The 22,931-nt window shown below is 39.3% G+C and overlaps 1 protein-coding gene across 9 annotated transcripts in view; it reads left to right on the forward strand.

Moving 5' to 3' along the window:
* The window catches only part of ADAMTS19 (ADAM metallopeptidase with thrombospondin type 1 motif 19), a 381,231-nt gene that overhangs the window by 246,765 nt on the left and 111,535 nt on the right, over positions 1–22,931 (forward strand). For all 9 annotated transcript variants that reach the window (XR_005600317.1, XM_039544208.1, XM_039544213.1 and 6 more), the window contains one exon: positions 17,122–17,227. Coding sequence is in view for 8 of the 9 variants with exons in the window: in XM_039544208.1 (XP_039400142.1) it covers positions 17,122–17,227 (106 nt within the window). In the remaining variant the exon portion in view is untranslated. The remainder of the gene's footprint in view (positions 1–17,121; positions 17,228–22,931) is intronic.

Below are 22,931 nucleotides of genomic sequence, written 5' to 3' on the forward strand. Positions count from 1 at the left end.
CTAGGTTTAAGTGCAAAATGGCTGACTTACTGCAGCTTCGTTATCTATATGATGTTATACAAATTGTGATTAAATTAACACAGTGCAGCAACCAAAGAGTTAGGAGCTAACACCACACAATTACCCACTCTGAATCCATGCATGTATCTTTTACATACCTCCATGCATTTCCCTCCCTTTTTCTAGTTTTTTTTCCACTCTCAGGATTGAAGTGCAGCAGTTTGATCAACTAAGTATATATGAATAGTTAACTTATTGTTTGGTATTAAACAAATAAGCATCTAGTTTCCTTATGGAGCTATATAAATAATATCTTATAGGAGGCCTTTATTTCTAGGTGGGTTCTTATGACTTCTTATGACTTACAGGCCAATAGTACAGCTGGTCAAAACTTAGAGATATCAAACATAGTATGTAGCAAGTTGTATCTCTAGACCACTGTTTTTGTCAATGTCTTTTATCCATAAACAAAGATGTAACACTCAGTTTTTGGCTGTTCTAACTTGAGATAGTTGTACAGTAAAAGTGTTGGTTTCTGCCTTTCCAGTGTTATATGGTTGCTGGCTCATTTATAAGTGACAAATGAGTAACATTTTTTCCAGAAAGCCGTATCTTATAGAAAGCTGTTACTTAAAGGTATAAATAACACAAGCTACTCTTAACAGCAATGTGGAAAGCTTCTCCCCTACCCGCCCCCTTTATGGGAAACACATGGACTACTGAAAGAAAATGAATATTAGTTTGTTGGAACCAGAGATTCAAGTCAAACTAAATTTCCACCATCCATGATTTCAAGTCCATATATTTGTCAATTCAAATGAAAAACGTGTGTGTGTATGTGATGCTTTGGTGTTCAGCCCAGACCAGTAAGGCGTAGTGTTACCACGTGCCCTGTAACCCTGGGTGCTTCTGTGCTGTCCCGTTTTGTCTTAGTGTCCTAACACCAGCACCATGCTTCCCATACAATGACCTCCCCTTGGCTTCACCCAGCCTGGTTACTCCTTGCAGGATGACATCAACAACATTCCCAGGCTAGAGTTTCCCCCAAACGTCTCCTGCAGTGCTCAGCCCCTCTTACTGTAGCACCTACAAAACCATATCAAGCTCACTGCTCCTTTAAAGAGACAGTACACATTAGCTTATTAATTGAACTGGGGTTAACACACCCTTCCCTTCAGTCACAGTGCTGAGTTGATTTATAGTAAAAGTAAAACATCCTTATTAACATAAGGACATTCCTGTTTCCAGTTTAAGTGATACCAAGTAGAAGTAGTAGGGGTAGAGATGGTTACAAGAAAACCAAAGTGAAAATACACTTCTAAGTCTGAAACTCAACTTAACAAACAGGACTCTTTTGGTCAAAGTTTTCTAAAGGTGATCATTCTTCCAGCATGGCTAGCTAGTCCTTAGCCAGGATCCAAACACAGAGTTCAAAGTGCTTGGTTTCTTTGTCTCGTCAAGTGAAGGATAAAATAGGGGTTGTCTCCTCTTCTGTTTATAGTCCAGGAAACCTTTGACAGGTATTTTTCTGAAGTGTATCTCCAGATGAAGTTCCTTTCCCCTATTGGGTGTAGACGCTAGGCTGTCTGGTGAAGATGGAAGTTTGAGATTTTTACAATGCAAATATTCTTCCTGCAATCTCCGACTGAAAAGAGATCCCACTGTCTTTGTCCACACCTGATTTGGGACGTTGACCCCTTTTCTTTGTCGGGAAAAAACTGTTAATCAGCTTCCCCTGACTGGCCTAATTTAAACACATTTTAGTTACATATTTCCAGCATTACTTTATAATTCTCTGTAGGGTAACCATATATACATCAAACAAGAATATTAATGATCAATGAGTTATTCATTTTCCAAAGATCTGTTACATGACATCTTTTAAATAAATATCATGACAAAAATGTGTGAGGTGTTTCAAGCTGGTCAAGCCAGCTGAGTTTTACTGTTATCTAACAGGAAGCCCCATGCCAACTGGTTTTGGGCTGCCACAATAGCCAAAGCAAACAGATACACATGGACATTCATCATCTTCTTTCTTTATTGCAGTGGTTTTACTTTTTAAATACATTTTCTAATAAAACTTTAACCCATATCTGCTCTGTATCCTATGTCACTTATTGTAGAGCAAAGGTTTGCCCTGTGTTCTTGGACAAAATCCCCATTTTCACCCTCTGTTCAGTGTTGTGTTGTGCACTGCTAGTCTACCCTGCACTCCAGAGGTGGCTGCATTTCAGTGGAGTGTTACAATATGTATACTTTGTGAAACTGCCTTGGAATCTTTAGGACAAAAGATGCTATATACATGTAAAAATAATATTTTACCAAAATAAATATTAACAATTTTAGTAAATTTACAAAAATGGAACAATCATTATGTAAAGTTAACTTAGAAAAATACCAAATGACAAGCCCAAGCAGTCTGAATTCAGTAATATGCAGTGTACATGTATTAATAATAAAGTTCTTAGGTTTTTTGGATGGATGATATAGAAGGCAATAGGCACTTGTGGAACTTACTCTTTTCCACTGTTTTGCATCTCAGTCAAAAGTGGCAACCTTGATTGATGGGTAGCACCCCAGAGAACTTCATAATAAAAGAGCCTTCACCACTGACAATGTAATTCCTGCCATAAGGAACACATAAAATGCAAATCCAAAGTATATCAATAAGAACTGCGGCTCCATGCTTTATTTTACGTGTTATGCTAACACAACACTTCAGGTTCTGTAATCAAGGGCTGACAAGTGCAGCTAACTAGTTCTCTTAGATGTTTAGGTTCATATAGAGACTGAAACTCTATGTAAATCCTGAACCTTATCAATGGCAGAGACACTGTCTAGCTTCATTCGTCCTAAAGTTGGGCAGGCGCTACCAAACTCTCTCTGGTTCAGGATGTTGCCATATGCACTTTGTGCATTTCTTTTGGCAGGCCATCATTATCTTCCCCAATCTGCAAACATTTTTCTGGAGAGCAGGAGGTTCTCATGCCTAAAATAGAGCAGCAGAAACTGTGAAACTCCCAGAAGTGCTGCAGTGGCTCAGGAAATGAGCACAGATTCTAGCACTCCATAATGGTACCACAGATTCATCTGAAGTCAAGGAATAGATCCTGGAGCTTGATGGTCAATTAGTACAGAGACACTGGGGCACTTATGACTAGAAGGGACCCAGGTGAGCAAATAGCATCTGCCTCATTTCATGGAATTTTCTCAGACCTAGGTTCATGTTAACAGATTAGGATAATATTCAAATTGATTTCCAGCAAGATTGTGTTTCAGCCTAAAACATTTTGCACAGCTATGTCTCCAAATAGAGCTGATCAGAATTTTTTTTTGGGGGGGGAAGGGGAGGGGATCAAGCAGTGGGCAAAAAATTCATTGAAAATTTGACCTTTCTTAGAAAAGAGAACTTTTTGTAAAACATCATATTTTCTAGTTTACAAGAAGTTTTGAAAATTCTCTGTTGAAATTAAATGAAAACATTTAGCCCCTTACTTTTCACTTCACACATGGGGCCATTCTGTTTGTTTAGTGTTTGTATATGTAGTCTTTAACAATTTTTAAAAACTATGGTGATTCTCAGGGAGGAAACATATGATGGAGTTAAGTTTGCACATCTAATATAAATCAAAGAAATAGAGAGTTAAGGTTACACTTACAAGAAACATTTTAAGTGGAAATCCATGCTTACGGAAGCCAGACAACCTTAACTCTGCCTTGTGGTACTCTGGCCTATAGCACAGTGAATTAGATGTTAGGTAAGTGATGTAGCCACTCTATTGAGCACATTCATCCACCATCAAGATGACAAAGAGAACAATCCAAAACCACATCTATTGTAACAAAGAAGGATTTTTTTGGTTCACATGGTGGTTCTGAGGGGCGTGTATGAGCTGATCCGGAGAGACTAGGGGATGCTATCTGCCCAGAAATGTGCCATCGATCCAAAGTGTAGTCCTTCACCACCTGCTACTGCTGCTCATCAGAAAGGTCATGTCTGATGTACTGTCTGAGAGGCACAACTATTTCAAAAAAGGAGTATCTTGTATTTAGCCTGCATTTCTAATGTGTCTTTAAGACAAAATTGTAAAGTAAGCTGTCGTGATAATTAGCTGTGCACAATAATGTGGCCAGAGTCCTGCCTTCACACTTAATTGCTGGGGGAGCAATGCCAACCAGGACCAAAAGGGTGGAGATTAGAATTGTCTGCATTGCACCAGTGATGATATGAAAGGAAAAGTTGATTGTTGAGTCTAACTTGCCACAGTGATGACTGGAGCCCCATGCTGCCACGCAGTATTTGGCAGGTACAATAATTAGGGCATTGGCGAATGCCCATGAGGTTGCAGGTCCAGCACCCAATTAGTTGCTGATAAACCTGTGGAGGGAGTGTGACACTTAGTTGGATTTTAGCATGTGTCTTCTTGATGTTTTTTCAAAAGGTCAAGCTTTATCCCCAGATAAGTAAGGTATGGTTCAAAAATGATTGGCTGATTTGCTGAGAAGGACCTGCAACTGTTGATGAGCTAACAAGTGGTGACAAGTGGTAACAAGTTTGAGTCACCGCTTTGAAAAGTATTTAGCCGAGGTGTCAAGGTCAGATGGCAGGCTGGAATTCAGCTCCTTATGGCTATTGCCACACAGACATCATCAGCATACACAAACTTAGTTTCTGAGGCAGTCGATAGGCCAGTTGTTTATATTTAAGGGCATCAGAGAAAGTATAGATCGGTGTGGGAGTCCATTGTTCATATGGTGGGGGCAACTTAAACCATCTCCACACTGGATGATCACTGTTCTGTTAGAAATCATCTGCATAATAAACTCTACACATTTCTTGTGTGCAACAATAGAGTAAAATTTTAGAACTAACCCACAGTTCCAAACTGCATTGTATGCCAATGAAAGATCAACAAAAACAGTGCTGACCTTCTGCCTGTTTCAAAAGCATCCTCAATAAGAGATGTCAGTCTAATCACTTGATCTTCAGCACAACAGCCTGGCCGGAACCCCACCTGGTAATGATGTAACTGTGAAAAAACAGTAATTTAAGTACCAGTCTCTTGGAGCAGTGTAAAAGTGATGCTGATCAGAGCAATTGTGCATTAGTTCTTCAGGTCATCCGGCATCCTTCTAGGCTTACCTTCGCCAGACTTTTGGAATTTTACAGCATTCCAGACAAGTATTATAGGGTTGATGTGGAAAGTCACAACAGGATGAGCTCATGTGATGAGGGAACTCCCCATGGATGTTTTCAAGCCCAGGAGCTTTGTAAGGTTTTAAGAAAGAAATCACTGGTTCCAGTTCCTCCCTATTGAATGGCTGGGATAAACTGGAGTCGGCTGAGGGAGGAGACTGAATTTTTCTGATAGCAGACAATTCCTTCAGATCATGATCTCTGTGATTACTAGTTGGCTGTTGGCCACCACAGCATTTACTGTAACATGTTTAGGGCACTTAGGGATCACCTCTGCCTAAAGGCAATGAAGAAGGCCCCAAACCCCTACGACCTGAGTGCATGAAGTCCAGACTTTCAACTCATTAGTGACACCTTTTTTGTCTCTTAATACTACAGCATTCCATATTAGTGGTTTCCTTTAATATGTTAGCAGCTTGTTTTGTCCCTTCAGGCTAAGCACACTGTCTTTTTTTTTCATAGAGGTTGTCACAGAAATCAAGCCGGCAGGGGATAGATGCCCTACAAAAAGCATGTGGAATCAACTTTCTAGCTGCTCTTAAAGTCTCACAGAAGAAGTTGTAAGCAACGTTCATATCATCAGCCATGTGCCATGACTCCGCGACTATGAGGTGTCTATCAGATTCTTTTCTGAAGCCGAAAGTTCCTTTTCTTGCTTGGGTTTATTACGGCCACTGCTTTCTCTAGCACTGCTATGACTGTGAAAAGGAAATGTGGGAATTTCCACATGTATGTGAGAGGGAAAATGGAGCATCTACAGAAATGAAAATAAGATCTGGTGATCACTTAGTACCCTAAAGGGCTGAGTGGAAAGTATGAGACTGCTTAGGATCATAAAGGCAGGATAGATTGGGAACACTTTGCATGGTCAAGGAGCATTTCACCATGAGGCGAATAAGCGGCGTTGTGGGCATTCATATCAGGGCAATTGAAGTCATCACATACCACTGTGGGATACAGATCAAGAGAGAGCAGAGGAGGGCCAGTAAATATTCATCAGATTTACGCCATTTACAAATGTGACGTGCTAGGCGATCTTGTTACCTTCCTCAGGTTGTCCAGATACTTGAAGCTTAAGTTCAGGTTTCACATAGGTGCAAATTCTAAACTGTTGATGATAATTGGAAGCTGCAATCTGATAACCTCTGGTCTGTAATTGAGAGTCCTTGCTGGAATGTGTTTCCTGAAGCATATTAATGGCTAACTGCTGAAGACCATCATGCTTAGGGGCAGAAAATCCCTTTTATATTCAGCAGTAAGATTGTTAAAGTATTGATGGCCAAGTTGTCAGGATTGGTCCTTCCATCCTGGAGGATTAACAGAGGATGCCAGCGTGAAGCCTCCTGACATGTCCCTGTCCCTCGTAGGGATACTGGGGCAGGGGGAGAAGGATGGGCAGAACCAAGAGCCCTCATGTCTTAAAAATCAGTTAAATCTAACCTGGGGCCACAAACACTGAAATGCTTTAATCACGATTGTATGGTCTCGCTACAAATCAGGGTTAATGGTTGTTTGGGTGCCTTAACTGCACATCTCTTAACATGTTTGGCTTTCATTTAAGTGTAACCTTAAAACTGAATTTCTTGCTTGGTTTTGGTATAATTGCTAGATCCATTATTTACCTTAAGTTACCTATGCATTCACTCAACCTTAACTGTGTCTGAACATTGTTCTTGTTTTGGAATTCTATAGGGCTTTGATCCAGCAAAGCACTTAAGCTTCTACTTTACTTTAAACATGTGAATATCCCAACATTGTCAAAGGGTCTTGACCATGTGTTCAAAGTTAAGCACATACATAAGTGCTTTGCTGGCTTGGGGCCTGTCTACTACTTGGTGTTTTGTACCTTTTTTTCTGAAGCATCTGATTCTAGTCACTTCAGGAGCACTGTGTTAAACTAGATGGATCACTGACCTAATCCAGTATGAGAATTCCTATGTTTCTAAGATAAGTATTTTAGTAGAAAGAAGTCCACGTAAAGGATAGATGATGTTTCCTCTGAGTTTCTGGCTGTTCTCATGACATTGCCACTGGTATAAAGTTGAGGTTTTCTGGATAACTTTACTGTTTGCATATTTTCACACACATTAGGATTTTGTTTTAAGAAAACTGCATTCTTCTTCGAGTAGTATCCCTATGGGTGCTCCACTTCAGGTGCATGTGTGTCTCTCAAGCCCTCAATTGGAGATTTCTAGGTAACACTGACCATTCAGCCCACACATACACTCTAGGCCTCCTTGTGGCAGACACTGAGGCTATGCGGAGGTGCGCGGGTGAACCGCTCTCTGTTCCTTCTCTACTGCCCCAGCCCGCAATGGAACCCTAGCCCCTAGCACATCCATCTAGAGTATATTCGGCCGTCTCTCTCTTCTTTTTTTCTCAAAGTTAGTTAGTTTATAGCTGTAGGTTAGTGTTTAGTATAGTTAGTTTTAGGGCAGAGGATCATTTTTGCCTTCTTTTTCCTTCAGGAGACTTGTCGTCTCCTGGAAGGTTATTCCTAGTTCACCAGGCTTCAAATGCTGCCTCTCTTACTGAGAGGCTATATCAGTAGGCAACGGACATTCTAAGTCTGTCTGTTGCCTGGGGAAGCCCCATGTCTCCCACAGGTGTCCCTTCTGTTTGGCCCTTAAGTCCAGGGCTACAAAGGACAGGGAGATAGCTCAGACTACTGGCTATGGAAGCTCCCTGCAACCACCCTCTGAGCCAAGTCAGGAGGACCCTCCATCCCAGTACATCCATCCCTGGACAGATCCAACACCCCATCAACCTTGGGGCATGGGAAGCCTTGGAGTTCTAATGACAGAAAGAAAGAGAAGTTTTTGGATCCCATTGTGAAGACTCTCAGAAAGAGGAGCATGGTCTCTCACTTAAAGGAGCCAGCTCCAAAACAAACAAACAAACAAACAAAAAAACAAACAAACATAAAAACCAAACAGGTACCCATCGAGGTCCTTGGTCTCCAAGGGTACTATTGAGGACAGGGACTGTTCCTCCAGTACTGGTGGGCCTACGAAGCCTTGGAGTGCTAAGAACAGAAAGTATGGCTGCGATAGGGCACCTATACCCTCCACCAGTAAGGAGGGTAAGCACAAGGTACCATCGAGTTTGGCCCTGCCATTGGCACCTAAGTATCCCATTCAGCTGTTGGTGCTGTCATGCACTTTAACCTAGCCATCAGTACTGATGTAAGCAGCTCAGCCAGGAGTACCAGCTGTGCAAACAGAATCCTTTGGCACCAAGCAAGCATCGGTACCTGACATCTACAATGCCTGCAGTACACCCATCGTTGTTGATAACGTCGGCTCCGGTTATTGCAACCTCAGTGTTGGTACTCAGATCCTTTTTGGTACCACAGGAGTTCTGATACATGAGGGATCTCTCAGTGTCAGACGAACCAGAGTCCCTGTTGTCTTTGGGTCCTGAGCATCTCTTGGTACAGAGACTGAAGTCTCTAAGTGGCCATTCCATGGTACAGGGCTCTCCTCTGTCCTCAGTGGCTGCCCTCCAACCCCCTGCCATGGGAGGATGTGGAGGAGGAGGACTCCAAATTGTTCCCCTCGATTTTCAGTGAGGGATTCTCCTACATACCTCTTTGGGAATCAGCCTTCATGCAAGGAAGACCTTGCTGGTCACTGAAGGTGTGGAACCAGCCTTGTATGCCACCCCACTTCCTTATAGACAGCTGAAATGGCCACATTGGGACCTGTGAGCTGCCTATCCACAGTAATTTAACAGACCACTGGTACTGTCCCTCAGGGAGACCAGGATTTCATGTAGGGAGCATGTCACCATTGGTTCAAATGGAGCTTTTATGAGGTGATTGAGAACTAGGTTGAGGTCCGAAGACAGGGTGGGTGTCTGATGTGGGGGAAAAGATTATCCAGACACTTAACAAATCTGTATGATACTGGGTGAGCAAAAATGGAGACTCCCTCAACCAGGGGATGAAAGGCTGATATGGCAGCTCGGTTTACCTTGACCAAACTAGTGGATAATCCGGATGTCTGTAGATCCAGCAGGTAATCTAGAATGAGAGTTAGGGGACTTGATTCTGGCCAGAGGTAACAATGCCCAGACCAATGGATGAATCTCTTCCATTTCTTTGTTCAAGACACAGGCTCTCTCTCAGGGCTTGGCATTTGATTGCTTCTGCTGCAGCAGCTGCATCCAGGGCAGGTGATTTCTTCTTAAAGGATAATCCCTTTTGTGGGCACAAATCTTCCAGAGTTTTTCGGTCAAGACCCTCATATGATCATTGCTTACTCATTATAGCTACTCTTTAAGCACAAAAACTCTCTATCACATTTCAAATTTTGAATAGCATGGAGTTCTGATCAAGCTTAATTGACATGGTTCTATGAAAACCTGCCAAAACTATGGCAAATGTCACCAGGCCTCAGTTGGTCACAAATTCAGGACAAGCTGCTGAGAAATAGGGCAGACATACTCCAAAACTGGGGGTTATTCTTGTACAAGACATAACCAACCAGTAACAAAAGTAAACTTCTGTCTCACCACACTGGCTAACAAGAAGTCAGAAATGCAGCTTCCTCAGGTATTCCAGTCCTGGATTCAACACCCAGACACTAGACTTAATGGTGAGTGGTTATTTAGAACCAATTTCATCAAACAAAGGGTTCTTCTGATCCCAAAGGTCACATACCCAGGTCAATATATAACTCAGATTTTACCCAATAATCATGCTGTTGCCAATCCTTTAGTATTTAATATCTAAAGGTTTGTTTATAGAAAGAAAGAAAGAAAGAAAGAAAGAGGTGAGAATTAAAATTGGTTAAAGGAATCAGATATATACAGTAATTGCAAGGTTCTAGGATCAGGGTTGAAGCAGTGATGGCATAAACTGCTGGTTTGTTAAGTCTCTGGTTTCTACAAAATCACTGGAAGGTCCTCAGTCCCTTGGTTAGAATGCTGCCATGTCTAAGTTCATAATCCAGAGATCAGAGCAAGAAAGAAACCAAATGGAGATTTTTTTTCCAAGGACTTTTATAGCTTTTGCCATGTGGAGGGAAACTCACTTCAACTTTCCGGATATATGTTGGGAAAATAATGCAGTGGGGCACAGACTATCCAATAAGCTCTTGGACTGCATTGCAGACAACTTTTTATTTCAGAAGGTTGAAAAAGCTTCTAGGGGGGAAGCTGTTCTAGATTTGATTTTAACAAATAGGGAGGAACTTGTTGAGAATTTGAAAGTGGAAGGCAGCTTGGGTGATAGTGATCATGAAATCATAGAGTTCACAATTCTAAGGAGGGCTAGAAGGGAGTACAGCAAAATAGAGACAATGGATTTCAGGAAGGCGAATTTTGGTAAGCTCAGAGAGCTGATAGGTAAGGTCCCATGGGAATCAAGACCGAGGGGAAAAACAACTGAGGAGAGTTGGCAGTATTTCAAAGGGACACTATTAAGGGCCCAAAAGCAAGTTATTCCTCTGGGTAGGAAAGATTGAAAATGTAGCAAAAGACCAGCTTGGCTTAACCACGAGATCCTGCATGATGTAAAAAATAAAAAGGAGTCATATGAAAAATGGAAACTAGGACAAATTACAAAGGATGAATATAGGCAAACAACACAGAATGCAGGGGTAAAATTAGAAAGGCAAAGGCACAAAATGAGCTTAAACTAGCTATAGGAATAAAGGGAAACAAGAAGACTTTTTATCAATACATTAGAAGCAAGAGGAAGACCAAGGACAGGGTAGGCCCACAGCTCAGTGAGAAGGGAGAACTAGTAACAGGAAACTTGGAAATGGCAGAGGTGCTCAATGACTTCTTTGTTTCAGTCTTCACCGAGAAGTCTGAAGGAATGCCTAACATAGTGAATGCTAATGGGAAGTGGGTAGGTTTGGAAGATAAAATAAAAAAAGAACAAGTTAAAATCACTTAGAAAAGCTAGATGCCTGCAAATCACCAGGGCCTGATGAAATGCATCCTAGAATACTCAATGAGCTAATAGAGGAGGTATCTGAACCTCTAGCTATTATCTTTGGAAAATCATGGGAGACAGGAGAGATTTCAGAAGACTGGGAAAGGGCAAATATAGTGCCCATCTATAAAAAGGGAAATAAAAACAACCCAGGAAACTACAGACCAGTTAGTTTAACTTCTGTGCCAGGGAAGATAATGGATCAAGTAATTAAGGAAATCATCTGCAAACACTTGGAAGGTGGTAAGGTGATAGGGAATAGCCAGCATGGATTTGTAAAGAACAAATCACTTCAAACCAATCTGATAGCTTTCTTTGATAGAATAACAAGTCTTGTGGATAAGGGAGAAGCGGTGGATGTGGCATATCTAGACTTTAGTAAGCATGATAATCTTATCAATAAACTAGGCAAATACAACTTAGATGGGGCTACTATAAGGTGGGTGCATAACTGGCTGGATAACCATACTCAGAGAGTAGTTATTAGTGGTCCCCAATCCTGCTGGAAAGGTATAACAAGTGGGGTTCCGCAGGGGTCTGTTTTGTGACTGGCTCTGTTCAATATCTTCATCAACGACTTAGATATTGGCATAGAAAGTAAGCTTATTAAGTTTGCAGATGATACCAAACTAGGAGGGATTGCAACTGCTTTGGAGGATAGGGTCATAATTGAAAATGATCTGGACAAATTGGAGAAATGGTCTGAGGTAAACCGGATGAAGTTTAATAAAGACAAATGCAAAGTCCTCCACTTAGGAAGGAACAATCAGTTTCACACATACAGAATGGGAAGAGAGTGTCTAGGAAGGAGTACGGCAGAAAGGGATTTAGGGGTTATAGTGACCACAAGCTAAATATGAGTCAACAGTGTGATGCTGTTCCAAAAAAAGCAAACATGATTCTGGAATGCATTAACAGGTGTGTTGTGAGCAAGACAGAAGTCAGCTTTACTCTGTGCTGGTTAGGCCTCAACTGGAGTATTGTGTCCAGTTCTGGGCACTGCATTTTAAGAAAGATGTGGAAAAATTAGAGAGGGTCCAGAGAAGAGCAACAAGAATGATTAAAGGTCTTGAGAACATGACCTATGAAGGAAGGCTGAAAGAATTGGGTTTGTTTAGTTTGGAAAAGAGAAGACTGGGAGGGGATATGATAGCAGTTTTCAGGTATCTAAAAGGGTGTTGTAAGGAGGAGGGAGAAAACGTGTTCATCTTAGCCTCTAAGGATAGAACAAGAAGCAATGGGCTTAAACTGCAGCAGGGGAGGTTTAAGTTGGTCATTAGGAAAAAGTTCCTAACTGTCAGAGTGGTTAAACACTGGAATAAACTGCCTTGGGAGGTTGTGGAGTCTCCATCTCTGGAGATATTTAAGAGTAGGTTAGATAAATGTCTATCAGGGATGGTCTAGACAGTATTTGGTCCTGCCATGAGGGCAGGGGACTGGACTCTATGACCTCTCGAGGTCCCTTCCAGCCCTAGAATCTATGAAAACAAACCCCTCAGTCCAGTTTTCTGGAAAAATACAGGTAACAAGATGGACTTTAGGGTTGCATGATTTAGTCACATGCTCTTGCATACTCTAGTGAAAACGTTCACATGAAAATCCATTGGGGTGGATAGGCTTCTTCCATGGTCCATCATGTTCATTGATGAGCCATCAACTTGAATATTCCATTCACAATCTGCTGGATGCAAATTACCCTATGGGTGACACCACAGGAGCAAACACATTTGAAATACAGGTACATAGTCAATATTCATAACTTCGGATACAAAAGCGATATGTGCATACAAATAGGATACTCATATTCAGCAAACCATAACTTCTACATTGACACCTTACTTGAAGCAGTTTGTACAAGGTTTGTTGTGATTATTTAACAGTGGTAGCAACAATGATCTATATGGTCATATTTTAATCACATAAGATCACATCATCTACCACTATTTTTTTTCCTGAAACATCACAAGTCAGAGAAGTCCTATTTCCATCCCTGGATGGTAGAAGGGCCTTCTACCTGGATAGGACTAAGCAGATTAGGAGATTGCCTAGACTCTTCATATACTTTGCAGATAGAGCTAAGGGGGCTCCTATTTCTGCTCAATGACTTTTTAAATGGATATTAGGTTGTATTTCTGTTATGAGTGTGCAGGTGCTCATCCCTTCCTTCTCCTCCCAGTGAGTGAGAATGCATTCAAGCAGATCACAGGCAATATCTACTGCATTTTGGAACAATGTTCCAGTATTGGAGATACGTAGAGACACTACTTGGACTTCTGCCATCAGATCTGATGTGTCATTTGTCTTTGTAGTACTATCTTCAGTTCTGAACTCTGTTCCAAAGCTCCCTCCTGCTTGGAAGTCAGCTGAAGTGAAGAACTCATAGGGACACTACTCAAAGAAGAAGGAAATGTTACTCACTCTGTGCAGTAACTGTAGTTCTTTGAGATGTGTGTCTTAATGCTTGACTTTTCATCCTCCTTTCCCTCTGCTTCAGTTGTTCCCTAGGGGATAACTGAGAACAGAAGGAACTGAGGGCAGTTGGCCAATGCATCCCTATATAGCCTCAGTGACTGCCATGAGGAGGCATAAGGCGCATGTGTGAGCTGAATGGACACTGCTAGCTAGAAATCTCTGATCGAAGGCTCAGGAGGCACATATGCACCTGAAGTGGAGCACCCATAGGGACATACATCTCAAAGAACTACAATTACTGCACGGGATGAGTGACATTTCCCTCTCTTGGGATTCATATCCCCCTGAAGCACATGCTAGAATTTTTCAACCCAAACTCCAGGTCAACAGTTTTTTGTATTGCATGAGAACAGGAGTATTAAAACATTATTTAAAAATGACAGAGGCTTTTAATTATACACGGAACATGGGAGCAGTATGTTTTTTCCCCACACTTCACCAATATTATGAATGGATCTCTGGGGTTGAGGGTGCCTCCGTCTCCATATTAATCGAATCATTTGTCTGTCTATGGACACTCTTTGCAATTATATTTATTATTGCTAATTTTATTCATGGTTTTATGATGTGGACACTTGTCCACTAGTAACTGAGCAAAGACAGTTGATAACTTTTTGATACTCTACCTATCAGAGCTAGTCTGCATTCACTAAACACATGGAAAATAATAGAGGTGTTTGCCCCTCAAAGATACACTAGAAGATTCTGTACTGGGGGCTTGTATTGTACTAAGACTTTTTTTTACACAAAATATAAGGTAGTATATTTACTGCTACCCTATGAAATATCATTAACCATATAAATAGCAGACAAAATGAAATGAAAACAATATTCATTTTCTGAAACATAATCCATTTTATTGATTATGCACTTATTAATTCACAAAATGCGATATTTCATAATAGCTGTAGTGCAAATTAGTGAGGTTCTAGTGCATTTAGTAATTCTGTATTTAATTATCCTAAAAAGCATCTTTGATCATCACCAGGTTAAGAGAATTTTAACATCTTCTATCAAGCATGAATCAGTTCAGTACTGTTTCTTGTTCTGACATATGTAACCATCAATGTTTCTTTTAGGCTTTTTTCTTAGACATGGAATTGGGTTGTTTTAAAAATTCACTGAGTTCAAGCAAAGACTTTTCAAGTACAAATTTTGTTAATTTGAAGTTGTGTGGAAAGCCCACAGGTTTCAGTGGGGATACTTTAATCATAACAAAAGAGCAATTGTTCAGGGTTTTGTTTTGTTTTGGTTTTTTGGTTATTTCGCGTGGATTTAACCTTGGAGCAATTCCAGCTGTGTTAATAAGCCACAGGAAACTGCAGTGAACATATACATATGAAGAAATTCTTTTTTACCTAAGGAAACTGCAGTGAATATATATATATGAAGAAAGTCTTTTTTTGTGATAGTTAAACAAAAGCAGCTGCTTACTGAAGCCATTTTTTCCCCTTACACATGAAATTAATAACCATGGACAGGACATGAAACTAGTTCTCGATTAGTAGTTGGCTGATTTACATCCAGTAGCTAGTGGCTTTCATGTACAAGGTCAACTTTGTTTAATAAGGAATAAAGCATTAATTGTATATGATGCTTTTGTCTGTATCTAAAATCAGAATCTAATTTAATGTAAGTAGAATGCAGGCTTCGCATTCCAAGTGTTAGACCCTAGAAGATTAGCAGTAATCAACACACTTATAAGAACTGTGTGTACAAAGAAGCCTTGGTTACGTAAATTGATATTTGTTGTTTGTAAAGAGTACTACTGGTTATAGTTTCTTCCTTGCAATAGGTATGGAACCTATCAAAGGATTTACCTGTTCAGTGCTATATCATGCCTGTGAGAGCCAGTAGAATAGTAAGGGGAACTAGCAGCTATAGCAATCAAGCAGTGATGGAGGGAAGCATTAAGCCTATATAAGGAACATCATCATTTTAGAAGAGAGGAGCTGGCTAAGGCACCTCTTTCCCCTTTCTCATTTGCTTTGCTGCTCTGCCAGGAAAGACTGGCAGGAAAGGCTGGGAGCCTCAAACTCCTCAACCAGTCACCAGCTACTTCTGCCATATCCAGACTTCACCAGCCAGAGAAGAGTTGAGAGCTTTCTCTGCTTTTAGGCCAACACATTGCATTTATGTTCCATTTTGTAGGAGTGTGGGGAAGGTATGTTGTGGAAAACCTTCAGGGACATCTCACTTTCTTGTGCAAACAAAGCCCATAGAGAGGGCTTTCCCAATGTAAAATAATATTTCACATTGTAACACAGTTGCCTTTTTTGCTCTGTCTACACTGAGAAGTTAGGTAATTCTGCTACCTTTCTTCTAGCATTTCTCCATGGGTGCTGACAATAGTGGGAGCACTTGTATAGGCTAGCCCCCAGACAATTTAACCATTGCATTGTGCAAACCTAGTCAGAGCAGCAGTGGGGGTATTGCCTAAAATTCCCACTGTAGATAAGGCCTTTTTGTTTGAAGGCTGACAAGTTAAAATATTTGGACTTCATCCTATGAGATGTAAATTTAGAAAGCTAATTATGACTAAATTCCAAATGCTCCTAGCCATTTAACTGTATCAGAAACATCCAACAAATATGTTGGTCCAGAGGGCACCATTCTTTTGAAGGGGTGTTCCATAGGAAATAGGCTGTACATTTTGGAATATGTAAATAATCAAATAGACTGCTTAAACCAAGATCTTTAAAAATAGGAGCCTAAAATCCAAGGCTCTTAAATAAATGATCTCAGTCAAATAAAACTGCTTGGTGCTCAGCATTTTGGAATATTAGCTCATTTATTTATTAGCCTAATCATGGACTAGAGTGTCTAACTTTTAGGCTCCTGTTTTTGAAAACCTAGGTTTTAGATCATATGCTTGATAGTGTCCTTGGCATTTATGATAAATGTGATGGTTAGACTGCAGTCTATTAAAAATTGTTATAGTTTTATGGAATTTGAGGTTTCCTGTAAAAACTTGTCTTCCTTTATAACTTGTGCACTGAACTCCATATTGGTGCTTAACAATTAATAAGTACTAACGTTAAAATGAAAGAGTAGAAACCGATGAACAGAAAATAAAACTAAAGTCTATTAACAAAAAAAATTGTGCAGATTGGTGGATAAAATTATCAGATTTGTATTGCCCTTTTTAACAATATGCTGTTCAAATGTTACTGTATTAATTTAGATTTTCAAAATTTACTGTATTACAAATGTTACTGTATTTATCTTATTTAAATACATAATATTGTTTCGGAACAAATTTTGTGCACACTATATACTGTGTAAATGAGTGATATTGTCACTATCCTGATCTTCTCTTCTCCCTTCTATATTCACTAATTTCATATTCTCTTTAATTAGTCTGTAAACAGTATAGGGCAGGTACATCCCTATGTGTTAGTTCAGCACCAGCACAATAGGGCCCCAATCCAGGGCCATAATGTAAGTATTAATAATAAATAATACTCATAATGATTAATCCTGGTGTGGTGGTTGTGTTTCCTAGGTATAGCATATTTGAGTGGAATGTGCAGTGAAAAACGAAAATGTATTATTGCAGAGGACAATGGTCTGAATCTCGCATTTACCATTGCCCATGAGATGGGTCACAAGTAAGTACATGAAAGAAAACAAAGATTCCTAACTTTTGTTGGCATGTATTATTCCAGACTCTAAATTTAATTTTAATACAGGAGTTTATCCTTTATCACTTAGCACAGGAGCTTTGGTTGTGTATGTGTGTTCTTGTTTTTTAATTAAGGAAGGCTATTACTTATGATAAGTTAAGGACATTCATTTTTTGGTTAAAATTGACATACTTTGTCAATATAGCACATAAGCCAAGAAAACAAATCTTTGAATGGCACATTAGTCATTCTATATATACAGGTTTCAGAGTAGCAGCCATGTTAGTCTGTATCCACAAAAAGAACAGGAGTACTTGTGGCACCTTAGAGACTAACAAATTTATTTGAGCATAAGCTTTCATGGGCTACAGCCCACTTCTTCGGATGCATAGAATGGAACATATATTGAGGAGATATATATACACATACAGAGAGCATGAAAAGGTGGGAGTTGTCTTACCAACTCTGAGAGGCCAATTAAGTAAGAGAAAAAAACTTTTGAAGTGATAATCAAGATAGCCCAGTACAGACAGTTTGATAAGAAGTGTGAGAATGCTTACAAGGGGAGATAGAGTCAATGTTTGTAATGGCTCAGCCATTCCCAGTCCCTATTTAAGCCTAAATTGATTGTATCTAGTTTGCATATCAATTCCAGCTCAGCAGTTTCTCGTTGGAGTCTGTTTTTGAAGCTTTTCTGTTGCAAAATTTGCACCCGCAATTGTTCTATTCTATGCATCCAAAGAAGTGGGCTGTAGCCCACGAAAGCTTATGCTCAAATAAATTCGTTAGTCTCTAAGATGCCACAAGTACTCCTGTTCTTTCTATATATACAATAATTCATTAGAAGATTTGGAAGATCTAATTTAATCTGGGGAAAAAACAGGTGTCTCCTGAACTTGTTTTGGGGATTTTGGTACTATGTATCATATGCAGCTCTGACTAATATTGCCAAAAAACATGTAATGAAATCATAAATTGACTGAGATTTTATTGAGTTTGCCAGTCTCAAAATAGTTCCTATTAAATCACAATGGTCATCAAAACAATAGCTTCCCTCCACCCCAAACAGCACAAAAATTGTTCTGAAGCTGAAGATGTACATTCTTTACAACCAGATGTTGTTCTTATTGGCTAGAAGGAAAGTAGGAAGTATTAAAGAGTAAACTTAATACAAAAAAGCAATATGCTGCCAAAACAAATTAGATATCAAACTTGGAATTCACTGCTTGATCTCCCCACCCTTCAAAAAACAATAAGTCAGTGCTTTACAACTGCAAATTTTACTGGGGGAGAATCTTCTGTATTAAGTCTCAGTATCTGATAAAAGTTGATCAGTTAGGTCAATGTTTTAAAAAGCAGCTTCAGTTTTTGAGACCATCATTTCTGCAGGCTCTGCACTAGACAGCTCCATCTGAGCTCTTGCATCTGCAGTTGACTTCAGTTGGAACTGTGAGCTCTCAGCACCTCTGAAAATCAAGTGTCTCAAGATGGGCGCCCTAAATTGGAAGCCACTTTTGAACATTTTAATCATACTGTCTAGAAAACTGAGATCCCAGTATCTAATACTGAAGAAGAAAGCCAATACTAAATGAGATTTTGGTTTTAAGGATAGCCTCTCCCGGTGAATTAGAGATGAACGATTTCTATGCAGTCATGGAGGATAGTGAGGAGGGTTACAGGGATGTTCATTCCAGGTGAATCCCTTCCATAGAAATAATTTGAGGCCACTAAATTCCTTAAACTTTAAAAAAAATATAGAAATAAACACTTTCCTTTACATTAATTTTTGGATAGCTGCTGCTTATAGAAAGGAATTCTCAGAGAAAATACAATGAAATGTAAGGCAAAACCAAAAAACCCACGACCTGTTTGTAGATGACAATGAAAACCATCCACAGTTATAAAATGCATAAATAAATAAGCTTTATGAGCTCTTGTTGGCAAGATTTTTCAAAGAGCACATTTAGTGTACACGGCATTAAGTACAAACAAGTATGCTTGCAAAAACTTGGCAATATTTTCAGAACTGGAATTGAAGTGCCTTATGCAACTGAAAATAATTAATAGTTTAATTTTTGTGGGTTTGTTTTTGCATATCAAACTCCTTAATTGTATATTCTGTACTTTGGAATGGATTTCTGTCTGACCTACATGCAGACCTAATTGTAGGCTCCTAATAGAACAACTCTGCAGAGTTGTGGTGCATTTGAGAGTATTTTCTCAGTTACCTACTTTGATATATCCACAAAATGCTCATAACCGTCTTATTAATGTACCTATGGCTCTGTAGTCATGGTTGAATATACTGTTATTTTTATTATTATCATTTTTGTGCCCTCCATTAAGCACACACATGGGAGTTTCTATATGTAGCTTTCACAGTTCCCCATGAATACATTTTGAACATTATTCTGTTGAACAATGGTAATATAGAGAGTTTTTTGGTGGAGGCTGGAGTAGAGGTGGAGGTAAGGAGAGTGGTTAGAGGGGATTAGTTTACAAGCATAAAGTGGAGGGGATGAGGAAAGGAAATATGAGTGAGAGAAAAATGAGAAATGGAAGGGAATGAGGAAGGAAAAGATATTAGGTGCTTAGATACTATGATGATAAGAACTGAGATGGATAAATAGGTAGCAGAAGGAGAGAGGTGCATTGCGGAAACCATAAGCAAGACTGGCAGCAGAGGAACAGAGAATGAAGAGGGCAAAGGTCACCATAGTTTGTTCCATTCAAATCTCTCTAATTTTTGTATTATAGCATGGAATATATATATTTTGTGTCTAAATTACAAATTGAAATGTATGACATCTTTTACTCTACTAATAAATAACACTTCTCTATAGCATGATAAGGAAAATACGGTACTTTTTATGTGTTGTGCAGTTTTGCTGCAGCTCTTTAGATGTGAGGAGGGAGCCAAATTCAGACATCATAAAGCTGGAAACATGTTTCAGAGACCTGTAAATAAAAATACTCTACTATTATAAATGGCTTTAGCATTGTAAAAAATCTTAAAGTGATTTTTATAAACAGTTTTTCAAGTTAAAATCCTGATTGTTTCCTGCAGAAATAAATTTAAATCTGAAACATTCCAGAATTCTTTAGGAACAAAAGCCACATGGAATTACCAGACAGTATATGCTACAGATGGTTATCTTTGGTGTTACTCAATTACTGAGGTGTTTCACTATATTACAATTTGTCTGCATGTGCCTTGACTCAGTAATGCATGTTTCCCCCCCTGTGGGAACCACAACCTCTTATTCAAGCTCTTGGTTTTGTTAAAAGATGCATTAAAATATGAGATTAGTGGAATCAACATGGATTATCTTCTTTCATTCACATTTTGAATTGCTTGTTTTTAGATTTTACCAATTTCAGGCTTCCCCACTCAATTAGTTACATTATTATTAAAATGAGATTATGGCTTTTCAGCTTATGTTTTCCTTTTGGATAAATTTAACTGCTGCTTTGTTACTTGAGTTGATCAGTAAATTAGTGGCTAATAGGAGTTCTACCTTTGTTGGCCTCTGAGGCTCAAGATGCTGACACCGCTTGGCATCTTCAAGGGCTTAATCTTGATTTTAGAGGTAAAATATCCTGTTACTGTATCTGTGGAACTTAATCTTTGTGCATCTGTTTCATACCTTCCTCCCACCCCTTTCTCTTACGTAGAACTTGGCCTGTGTGTGTTCTTCCATGTCATTTGTAGTTTTTTTATAATAATCTGAAGAAACCCGCTCATAGTGGGAAGCATTTATTTATGTATTTATTACAGTATGCCTAGAGGACATAACTAAGATTGGAACCTCGTTGTTCCAGTCTCTGTACAAGTATAAACTGAAGGGCTTAAAATCTAAATAAATAATATATAATGGCACTTAATACGATTTGGGAGCCATATAAATAATTGGAAGCATTCACTGGGTATCATCCAGTATCTGTATAGCTAGGAAACTAATTCTTAAAATAGCTTTCTGTGGTCACACCTTCCCTATAGAATGCTACTATAAATGTACCCTGCCTTGTTTTTAACATTTTAAAGCTGATCACAGAATACAGGTTACTTAACCAAGTGAAATATTTTGTATCAGTGTGTTAAAATAGCTGTCTCTAGAAAAGGATATACCATAGAGCCAGATATCTGATATAATAATACCCATATAGGGGCACAGAAAGCTGAGTAGTAGCTCCGGGCCCTCTGTTGCTGTGTTCCTGCTTCTATGGGTCCATTGGACCTACACTCCTGAGCGCTCCTCTGGCTGCAAATTCCTCAGCAAGGAGGAAGCTACTGAGGAAATATTATGTATCTGGCTGCAGGAGGGGCTGATGTAAGTATTCTGGCCCTGACTGATCTGCTCACTACCTCCTCCTTACCCCCACAGAGCCCTCCAAGGCGTTTAGGGGGAGTAGTGGAATACTTCTGTGCAAGTCGTGGACACATACATCCCTTTTCCTGTGAAGATGTGGAGATCTTGTAGGGCCTGACTTTGATCACAGACTGGTTTTACATTAGGGTAGTTCAACTGGTTTCGACAGATACTCCTAATTTATACTGGTATAATAAGAACAGAATTAGACACTAAGGTAGCTGTGAAAAACGGATTTAGACAAAATACATTGAAAAACTACGCTTAAAGCAAATTTGTTTTTATTTTTTTATTTGCTTTATTTAAGGTTAATTACAAGGCATCTATTCCGAGGTTTAGGCTCCCTGACAAGACATCAAAAATCCATCCCATCCATAATAATAAAATAAAAGCAATGGCAAAATAATGGTAGATCCCACAAAGAGCAGCCAATCAGCCAAAAAGCAGTGAGGTATCCCATCCCTGAAGTCTCCAAAGACCCCCATCATTCACCATGATCACTTCAGCTTTTTTAACAGATTTGGGTATTTTGGATCAAAAGTGGGTGACAGAGTTTCAAAATCATGGAGCTATGCTGATAAACACCAGCTGAGAATTTTTTTGCCTGGCAAAATTAGTATATAACACCAAACATTCAAATGGTTCTGGAAAGGTTTTCAGAAGATACATTTGCAAATAGGGATTTTAGAGATGGATCCAGTTTATCTTGAGGTTTTTGTTTTCACTTTCTGGTTGGCTGCAGACTGAAAGCCGAATGCCCTTTTTAGAATTTTCAAAATCACAAAAACTAATTTGTTTGGTTCAAGTTCTAAGAACAGGCAAAGTTCCAGGGAGGATCTTATTTTATCCAAGCATATTTTGCTCTAATGGAGACTTACACTGATGAGTCCTGTGAAGACAGACAGCTAGCTAGAGGAAGAGATAGCTCAGGAAGAAATACAGTACAAAAACTAGCCAGAGTGAAGAATCTACTCTAGGCAGGCTTCGTGCAGCCAAATCCCCCAGCCCCTCAGAAATGCTTTGTCAGCATTTCTTTAGCAAGTTTAAAAGATGTAAAATCATTTTATCATTTGAAATTTAAAAGATTAACCAAATAGGTAAAATTTTCAGTTTTCTGTCCTGTGTTTGAGCAATGCACTACAAGAGGATTCTTTAATTAACATTACTCTGGAGTAGTGTCCAATATGTGGAAAACACTTTATGTAATGCATAACTTTAGTAGATATTTAAAAAACATTTCAGTTAATTGTGAGAAAGTTGACAAAATATTGTGTAAAATAATGTCAATGTTTTTCATTAATAAACAGAGTTAGCCTTCT

This window comes from Mauremys reevesii, linkage group 6 (genome assembly GCF_016161935.1).
Source record: "Mauremys reevesii isolate NIE-2019 linkage group 6, ASM1616193v1, whole genome shotgun sequence".
Lineage (NCBI taxonomy): Eukaryota > Metazoa > Chordata > Testudines > Geoemydidae > Mauremys > Mauremys reevesii.